We start from the raw sequence: 10,441 nt of genomic DNA, 5'->3' as shown, positions 1-10,441 counted from the left end.
GATTGGCTACAAGTTTGTTTTGCTACTCGGCCCGAATCAGTTTTCTAAAGCGTTTTTGAAAAATCGCTTACCCCACCTTTAAGTAAGTTGCCTTTAATAAAAGCATATGCTAAATAAAACATTGGTCTAGGGTCAGGGAGCTAACAAATAAGAGTACTGTGCGCTTTTACCGTTTCTATGTTTTTTCTGTTACACCACTCAATATGAAGCAAACTCTTCAAGATTGGGCAAAGCCAAAACAACAAACAAAAGATGATACAACCAATACCTGACCTAGGTGAAAAGTAAAGAAAATACATTTCAGTGGACTTCCCTGATTTCCTGGCTATACCAAACACGGGAAAAAGGTATTTACAATTTGAAGCAAAAAGGCGCCCAATCCCTGCTGCTTCTGTGATGAAATAACATTTAAAGTATTTACAGTCATGCTGTGTGGTATCGGCGTTTGGTATCGGGGCATTTTAACGAGTACGAGTACAGGAGACCAGTATCGGTGCATCCCTAGTATTTACAATTTGAAGCAAAAAGGCGCCCAATCCCTGCTGCCTCTGTGATGAAATAACATTTAAAGTATTTACAGTGAAATCAAAGGGCAACACACTTCAAAATCAAAAGATTGATAAAAGAAAAGAACTTGAACTTTGGCAACTCAACACTCTCCTACTCTTGAGAGTCCATGGAGTATTTAAAAGGGTGCCGGTCTTAAGGTGGAAAACTATTTTTGGGTGAACTAACCCTTTAAGATAAGGAAACGGCTTCTCTTCGGTGTAATGCCTCATGTGACTGTTACGTTTTCTTTAGATCTGAAACTCAGGGAAGCAGGTGAAAGGCTTCTCTTCAGTGTGAATTCTCATGTGAATCTCAAGGTTTTCTTTGTCTGAGCAAGTTTTTCCACAGTGATGGCACATGAAAGGCTTCTCTCCAGTGTGAGTTGCTACATGATTCTTATACTGTTTCCGGTCGGTGAAACTCATTCCACACTCATGACATATAAAACTGTTCTCTCTTAAGTGAATCCTCATGTGGGCTTTGAGGTTTCCATTTTGAGTGAAACTCTTTCCACACTGTTGGCAGGTAAAAAGTTTCTCTCCTGTGTGAATTTTCATGTGGACTTCAAGGTTTCCTTTTCTAGTAAAACTCTTTCCACATTGTTTGCAGGTGAAATGGCTCTCTCCAGTGTGAATCCTCATGTGGACTTTGAGTTCTCCTTGTTGATAGAAACTCTTTCCACACTGAGGGCATATGAACGGCTTCTCTCCGGTGTGAATTCTTATGTGGGCATTAAGAGCTTGTTTGTGTGTGAAACTCTTTCCGCACTCTTGGCAGGTGTAAGGCTTCTCTCCAGTGTGAATTCTAATGTGCCTTTCAAGGATTCCTTTTTGAGTGAAACTAATTCCACATTGTTGACAGGTGTAAGGCTTTTCTCCAGTGTGAATTCTATTATGAACTTCAAGGTTTCTTTTCCCTGTTAAACTCTTTCCACACTGTTGGCAGGTGAAATACCTTATAGCTCCTGTCTTTTTAGCTCTTTTTCGTGAAGAAGTCTTCTTAGTCTGTGAGCAACTTAAGTTTTCTCTAGTTAAATCATGATGTTTCTCATACTGATCTTTGTCTTCCATTTCATTCTGTTCTTGACTCTCCTCTTTATGCATCAAGTCTAAAGCAAAAAGAGACCAATTCAGGTTAAGCCCATTTTAATGCCACAAAGCAACAGACATCAATACATTTAAGACATTTAAAGCATCAAAAACCAACAACATGTATGCTAGATACCACCAACCAAGCTACTGAAAGAGGTGTTGTAATGTCTCAAATACTTTTCAAGCTGGAAGTTATCAAACCCCTTATTTGCCATTTATATCTAAAATATTAGAAAAGTATTGTCCTCTCAGCTATGTTCGGTTTTGCAGAGAAACTGTATTTGTGAACAATTTCAGTCAGTATTTAAGCCCTATTGTAGTACAGAAACTGTGCTTATTAAAAGGTACAAATTACCTCTTTTTTTACACATATAATCATGGTCATTTCTTCAGGTGCTATTAGATCTTATGACAACACAGGCCAATACATTCTCTCGGATAACTTGAGAATTATTTTGGTATTTGTGGACAAGAATTAGTTAATGTCTCATATACATGACCGCTTCTACATAAAGAGACATCTCATCACAAGCTGCTTCTCCCTTCAAATTGCGCAAATTGAAATTGCTAATTGAAAATACGCCCAATGGAAATGTGTCAATTATGCAAAAACTCATATCGCTAAATTTTTATACGCTCGCATGAGGTGGTTTTTCAGGCAATTTGAAGGAATATTTTGCCTTAACAGGTTTTTTTGGGCATTTACAGGTCACTTGGCGTACGTAAAAGTCATGTGATCATTCTTTAATGTACTATAACCTCCAAGAAACACCTCATACATGGCTGCTCTCAAGTATAATGGGCTTTTCTTGCAATTATTGCTTAGATAACCACTTATTTACACAGCACTCATCTGCGGTGCATGACGGCTTAGACACGGCCACCGGAGCCACTCTAGTCAATGCTTGTGGAGCGGCTCTCTGCGCTTCTTCGCTTAAGATACACGCCTACATCTCCTTTGATTAAAAATAATGGCTAGTGCGGTGGCTGTGATATACATAAACCTACCAACAAACGTCGGCATGATTTATCACGAGAGGAACAGTTTACATTTTAGGCGCATTACATCGGTTAATGGAAACGTTGTCAATAGGATGTTTATCGACATTTATAAAATATTGCAAATGTTTTGCGCAAATCTGTAATGGAAATGCAGCTAAACACAAGTATGGAGTGCCACAGGGCTCAGTATTAGGTCCTCTGCTTTTTATGCTTGTAAATGTATATTAGACAGTGGGTCTAATTCACTGAGTAGTGAGTAGTGAACACTAGTGGTTAAACGGATCGTAGTTGATCTGTGATTTTATAGCATCCCAAAGGGGAATCTCTGTGAATCAGATGGACCGCATTCTTGGGAGGATCAGGAAGGTGGTTTCCTTCTTCCACAGAAGCACAACAGCAGCTCATGTGCTTAAGCCCAAGCAAGAAATGCTACAGCTACCAGCCCACAAGCTCATACATGTCACAACAAGATGGAATTCCACTTATGACATGTTGGACCGCTATCTTGAGCAGCAGGCATCTGTATACTCTGCACTGACAGAGAAGACACTGAAAAAAAAATATCAGAGGCATTGTCACCTTGTCTGATGATGATGTGAAAGTGGCAGAAGAGGTCCTCCAGGTGCTCAAACCTCTCAAAACAGTCCCAACCCTCTTAAGCACTGAAAATGCACCATCTGTGTCCATGATCCTACCTCTGAAAACCAGGATTCTGCAATCCATGGCTGCAAATGAGGCAGACAGCACCAGTACTAGAGAGGTCAAGGGTGCCATTAGAGAGGACCTGAACTCCAGATACACCAACCCCCCAGATATACAAGATTATCTTCATAGATCTACTGCACTTGATGCAAGGTTCAAGTCCCTGACTTACCTAGAACCTGCACTACGCGAGAGGACATACAGTGATCTCACCATTGAGACTGTGGCCGCTGAAGAGGTAATAATAACAATAAATGAAGTGTGCATTACTTTTAATAATACTGCAGTCTAGTCTATGGTATTGTTATGAGAATCATCCATTTTAATTTTGAATAATATTGGCAAATGTTATTGATTATGAAATATGAAAAGAAATATAGTTAAATTAATCAGTCATTTTTTTCCTGCAGGGTCAAGCCACAGAGCCAACACCCACTGGAGCAGACACAGAGCCAGAGGCATCTCCTCCACAAAAGAAGTCAGCAATGGAGGAGCTTTTTGGGGACACCTTTGTGAAGGAGTCAGACACAGACAAGACTTTTGCCAACACCAGCAAAGAGGAGGTGGCATCCTACAGGGTAGCAAGCAGCATGCCAATGGATGGTGGTGATCCACTGGCATGGTGTAAAAGCAATGAGTATAAATACCCTCACACTGCGAAGATGGCAAGACGCTACCTTGCTGTGCCAGCCACTTCAGTTCCTAGTGAAAGGGTGTTCTCCACAGCAGGAGACAATGGGCCTCATTTATCAATCTAACGTAGAAACGAGCGCAGATCCGTGCGCACAAATTAACTTACGTCAGAGTTCACGTGTGATTCAGATTGGCTACAAGTTTGTTTTGCTACTCGGCCCGAATCAGTTTTCTAAAGCGTTTTTGAAAAATCGCTTACCCCACCTTTAAGTAAGTTGCCTTTAATAAAAGCATATGCTAAATAAAACATTGGTCTAGGGTCAGGGAGCTAACAAATAAGAGTACTGTGCGCTTTTACCGTTTCTATGTTTTTTCTGTTACACCACTCAATATGAAGCAAACTCTTCAAGATTGGGCAAAGCCAAAACAACAAACAAAAGATGATACAACCAATACCTGACCTAGGTGAAAAGTAAAGAAAATACATTTCAGTGGACTTCCCTGATTTCCTGGCTATACCAAACACGGGAAAAAGGTATTTACAATTTGAAGCAAAAAGGCGCCCAATCCCTGCTGCCTCTGTGATGAAATAACATTTAAAGTATTTACAGTGAAATCAAAGGGCAACACACTTCAGAATCAAAAGATTGATAAAAGAAAAGAACTTGAACTTTGGCAACTCAACACTCTCCTACTCTTGAGAGTCCATGGAGTATTTAAAAGGACGCCGGTCTTAATGTGAAAAACTATTTTTGGGTGAACTAACCCTTTAAGATAAGGAAACGGCTTCTCTTCGGTGTAATGCCTCATGTGACTGTTACGTTTTCTTTAGATCTGAAACTCAGGGAAGCAGGTGAAAGGCTTCTCTTCAGTGTGAATTCTCATGTGAATCTCAAGGTTTTCTTTGTCTGAGCAAGTTTTTCCACAGTGATGGCACATGAAAGGCTTCTCTCCAGTGTGAGTTGCTACATGATTCTTATACTGTTTCCGGTCGGTGAAACTCATTCCACACTCATGACATATAAAACTGTTCTCTCTTAAGTGAATCCTCATGTGGGCTTTGAGGTTTCCATTTTGAGTGAAACTCTTTCCACACTGTTGGCAGGTAAAAAGTTTCTCTCCTGTGTGAATTTTCATGTGGACTTCAAGGTTTCCTTTTCTAGTAAAACTCTTTCCACATTGTTTGCAGGTGAAATGGCTCTCTCCAGTGTGAATCCTCATGTGGACTTTGAGTTCTCCTTGTTGATAGAAACTCTTTCCACACTGAGGGCATATGAACGGCTTCTCTCCGGTGTGAATTCTTATGTGGGCATTAAGAGCTTGTTTGTGTGTGAAACTCTTTCCGCACTCTTGGCAGGTGTAAGGCTTCTCTCCAGTGTGAATTCTAATGTGCCTTTCAAGGATTCCTTTTTGAGTGAAACTAATTCCACATTGTTGACAGGTGTAAGGCTTTTCTCCAGTGTGAATTCTATTATGAACTTCAAGGTTTCTTTTCCCTGTTAAACTCTTTCCACACTGTTGGCAGGTGAAATACCTTATAGCTCCTGTCTTTTTAGCTCTTTTTCGTGAAGAAGTCTTCTTAGTCTGTGAGCAACTTAAGTTTTCTCTAGTTAAATCATGATGTTTCTCATACTGATCTTTGTCTTCCATTTCATTCTGTTCTTGACTCTCCTCTTTATGCATCAAGTCTAAAGCAAAAAGAGACCAATTCAGGTTAAGCCCATTTTAATGCCACAAAGCAACAGACATCAATACATTTAAGACATTTAAAGCATCAAAAACCAACAACATGTATGCTAGATACCACCAACCAAGCTACTGAAAGAGGTGTTGTAATGTCTCAAATACTTTTCAAGCTGGAAGTTATCAAACCCCTTATTTGCCATTTATATCTAAAATATTAGAAAAGTATTGTCCTCTCAGCTATGTTCGGTTTTGCAGAGAAACTGTATTTGTGAACAATTTCAGTCAGTATTTAAGCCCTATTGTAGTACAGAAACTGTGCTTATTAAAAGGTACAAATTACCTCTTTTTTTACACATATAATCATGGTCATTTCTTCAGGTGCTATTAGATCTTATGACAACACAGGCCAATACATTCTCTCGGATAACTTGAGAATTATTTTGGTATTTGTGGACAAGAATTAGTTAATGTCTCATATACATGACCGCTTCTACATAAAGAGACATCTCATCACAAGCTGCTTTTCCCTTCAAATTGCGCAAATTGAAATTGCTAATTGAAAATACGCCCAATGGAAATGTGTCAATTATGCAAAAACTCATATCGCTAAATTTTTTATACGCTCGCATGAGGTGGTTTTTCAGGCAATTTGAAGGAATATTTTGCCTTAACAGGTTTTTTTGGGCATTTACAGGTCACTTGGCGTACGTAAAAGTCATGTGATCATTCTTTAATGTACTATAACCTCCAAGAAACACCTCATACATGGCTGCTCTCAAGTATAATGGGCTTTTCTTGCAATTATTGCTTAGATAACCACTTATTTACACAGCACTCATCTGCGGTGCATGACGGCTTAGACACGGCCACCGGAGCCACTCTAGTCAATGCTTGTGGAGCGGCTCTCTGCGCTTCTTCGCTTAAGATACACGCCTACATCTCCTTTGATTAAAAATAATGGCTAGTGCGGTGGCTGTGATATACATAAACCTACCAACAAACGTCGGCATGATTTATCACGAGAGGAACAGTTTACATTTTAGGCGCATTACATCGGTTAATGGAAACGTTGCCAGTTTGCAATAGGATGTTTATCGACATTTATAAAATATTGCAAATGTTTTGCGCAAATCTGTAATGGAAATGCAGCTAAACACAAGTATGGAGTGCCACAGGGCTCAGTATTAGGTCCTCTGCTTTTTATGCTTGTAAATGTATATTAGACAGTGGGTCTAATTCACTGAGTAGTGAGTAGTGAACACTAGTGGTTAAACGGATCGTAGTTGATCTGTGATTTTATAGCATCCCAAAGGGGAATCTCTGTGAATCAGATGGACCGCATTCTTGGGAGGATCAGGAAGGTGGTTTCCTTCTTCCACAGAAGCACAACAGCAGCTCATGTGCTTAAGCCCAAGCAAGAAATGCTACAGCTACCAGCCCACAAGCTCATACATGTCACAACAAGATGGAATTCCACTTATGACATGTTGGACCGCTATCTTGAGCAGCAGGCATCTGTATACTCTGCACTGACAGAGAAGACACTGAAAAAAAAATATCAGAGGCATTGTCACCTTGTCTGATGATGATGTGAAAGTGGCAGAAGAGGTCCTCCAGGTGCTCAAACCTCTCAAAACAGTCCCAACCCTCTTAAGCACTGAAAATGCACCATCTGTGTCCATGATCCTACCTCTGAAAACCAGGATTCTGCAATCCATGGCTGCAAATGAGGCAGACAGCACCAGTACTAGAGAGGTCAAGGGTGCCATTAGAGAGGACCTGAACTCCAGATACACCAACCCCCCAGATATACAAGATTATCTTCATAGATCTACTGCACTTGATGCAAGGTTCAAGTCCCTGACTTACCTAGAACCTGCACTACGCGAGAGGACATACAGTGATCTCACCATTGAGACTGTGGCCGCTGAAGAGGTAATAATAACAATAAATGAAGTGTGCATTACTTTTAATAATACTGCAGTCTAGTCTATGGTATTGTTATGAGAATCATCCATTTTAATTTTGAATAATATTGGCAAATGTTATTGATTATGAAATATGAAAAGAAATATAGTTAAATTAATCAGTCATTTTTTTCCTGCAGGGTCAAGCCACAGAGCCAACACCCACTGGAGCAGACACAGAGCCAGAGGCATCTCCTCCACAAAAGAAGTCAGCAATGGAGGAGCTTTTTGGGGACACCTTTGTGAAGGAGTCAGACACAGACAAGACTTTTGCCAACACCAGCAAAGAGGAGGTGGCATCCTACAGGGTAGCAAGCAGCATGCCAATGGATGGTGGTGATCCACTGGCATGGTGTAAAAGCAATGAGTATAAATACCCTCACACTGCGAAGATGGCAAGACGCTACCTTGCTGTGCCAGCCACTTCAGTTCCTAGTGAAAGGGTGTTCTCCACAGCAGGAGACAATGGGCCTCATTTATCAATCTAACGTAGAAACGAGCGCAGATCCGTGCGCACAAATTAACTTACGTCAGAGTTCACGTGTGATTCATAAAACATTTGTATGCCGCCAATCTCATCGTACGAATGATCGTATGTTGATAAATGTGGCGGCAGAAAACAATCGTCATTTGAATATCACGCCCCTAAAAACACCCCAGTGTAGAAGCCACGCCCCTAGAGTTTACGACACGGAGAAACAAAACCCGGCCAAAAAGAGGATTGATCTTACTCCAAAAACACCCGTTAACCTTGTAATCGCAAACAATTAGGCTACATTAATTTATGTCATTTATATGCTCCTGGCCAGATTTGCCCATTGGCCTCTAATCATCATGGCCTCCTAACAATCCCCATATCTACTGATTGGCTTCATCACTCAGTCTCCTCTCCACCAGTAAGCTGGTGTGTGGTGGGCGTTCTGGCGCACTATGGCTGCCGTCGCATCATCCAGGTGGATGCTGCACACTGGTGGTGGACGAGGAGATCCCCCCTCACAATGTAAAGCGCTTTGAGTGCCTAGAAAAGGGCTATATAAATGTAATTAATTATTATTATTATTATATGTATATTAAAATACTGGTAAATATAAACAATATTTCCTCAGTCAACAACAAATATTTTAAATTTAGCGGTATTCAGAACAGAACAAGAATGAAAAATAAGTAGTTATAAAATTATATATTAAACCATAAAATAAAACACAAATTAGGCTATAGTGGCATTCATTATAAACAGCATACAAATGTCAAGCAAAACTGAAACGGCATTGGGCTCACGAGCCTGTCTCATACCACAAGAATCCAAATGTTTCCATTTTTGCCATATATTTGTAACATTTGTTTGCATAATTGTTATTCATTATGTAGCCTAAACATGGCTTTATACTTCAGTCATGTTCTAATATCCGTGTAAAATCCTTCACATGTGTCTTCTCTGTTGGCAGCCATATCACCCTGTAGCCCAAGACTGGTTGCCCACTGAAGCTAAGCAGGGCTGAGCCTGGTCAGTACCTGGATGGGAGACCTTCTGGGAAAACAAGGTTACTGTTGGAAGAGGTGTTAGTGAGGCCAGCAGGGGGTGCTCACCCTGTGGTCTGTGTGGGTCCTAACGCCCCAGTGTAGTGACGGGGACACTATACTGTCAACAAGCACCGTCCTTCGGATGAGACGTTAAACCGAGGTCCTGACTTTCTGTGGTCATTAAAAATCCCAGGATGTTCGAAAAGAGTAGAGGTGTGACCTCGGCATCCTGGCCAGATTTGCCCATTGGCCTCTAATCATCATGGCCTCCTAACAATCCCCATATCTACTGATTGGCTTCATCACTCAGTCTCCTCTCCACCAGTAAGCTGGTGTGTGGTGGGCGTTCTGGCGCACTATGGCTGCCGTCGCATCATCCAGGTGGATGCTGCACACTGGTGGTGGACGAGGAGATCCCCCCTCACAATGTAAAGCGCTTTGAGTGCCTAGAAAAGGGCTATATAAATGTAATTAATTATTATTATTATTATATGTATATTAAAATACTGGTAAATATAAACAATATTTCCTCAGTCAACAACAAATATTTTAAATTTAGCGGTATTCAGAACAGAACAAGAATGAAAAATAAGTAGTTATAAAATTATATATTAAACCATAAAATAAAACACAAATTAGGCTATAGTGGCATTCATTATAAACAGCATACAAATGTCAAGCAAAACTGAAACGGCATTGGGCTCACGAGCCTGTCTCATAACACAAGAATCCAAATGTTTCCATTTTTGCTACATTTGTTTGCATAACTATTATTCATTATGTAGCCTAAACAAGGCTTTATACTTCACTCATGTTCTAACATCCGTGTAAAATCTTTCACATGCGCAAAAATGTTTGTTTGGGCGCTGCACGCTGATTTTTACAGCGTACCTAAAATAAACAGTGTAGCTTTTATGTTTGGTTGACTGCATTTTAGTTTGATGATGCTAAAAGGTCTACTCTCTGCCCAGAAAATGTAGACATCCTAATCTTTTTGAAAAAGAATTTGACATTTTAAGCACAGGTCTGTTTTCAGGTCTCGGGTTGTTTTTGTTTTTATTTTAAATGATGAGCACATAATTTTTGTAATTCACATGTTGCACTTAAACAACCAAGTAATATTTTATTTTACATTTTTATTTATTGAGCACTCAGGTAATTTATTTTTGTTTAATAGATTATTTAATTTTTGTTAAAGTCAAAAGTTCCTTGTTGTACAGTAAATGTTCTTGTAATAAATGGAAAACAAATTATATAGGTCTTTCTCTAATTTTTTTTTTTTTTTTTGGC

The 10,441-nt window shown here is 39.9% G+C and overlaps 1 protein-coding gene across 1 annotated transcript in view; it reads right to left on the bottom strand.

Moving 5' to 3' along the window:
- Positions 1-797: 797 nt before the first annotated feature.
- The window catches only part of LOC107732765 (gastrula zinc finger protein XlCGF57.1-like), an 11,897-nt gene continuing 2,253 nt past the window's right edge, over positions 798-10,441 (bottom strand). Inside the window, exons 2-3 of the mRNA XM_016544188.1 lie at positions 5,006-5,663; positions 798-1,510 (exon numbers count right to left, since the gene is read on the bottom strand). Coding sequence (XP_016399674.1) covers positions 798-1,510; positions 5,006-5,663 — 1,371 coding nt within the window. The remainder of the gene's footprint in view (positions 1,511-5,005; positions 5,664-10,441) is intronic.

This window comes from Sinocyclocheilus rhinocerous, unplaced genomic scaffold (assembly GCF_001515625.1).
Source record: "Sinocyclocheilus rhinocerous isolate Xijiao unplaced genomic scaffold, SAMN03320098_v1.1 scaffold1481, whole genome shotgun sequence".
In the NCBI taxonomy this organism is placed as follows: Eukaryota; Metazoa; Chordata; class Actinopteri; order Cypriniformes; family Cyprinidae; genus Sinocyclocheilus; species Sinocyclocheilus rhinocerous.
This window is presented reverse-complemented; position numbering and strand designations above follow the sequence as displayed.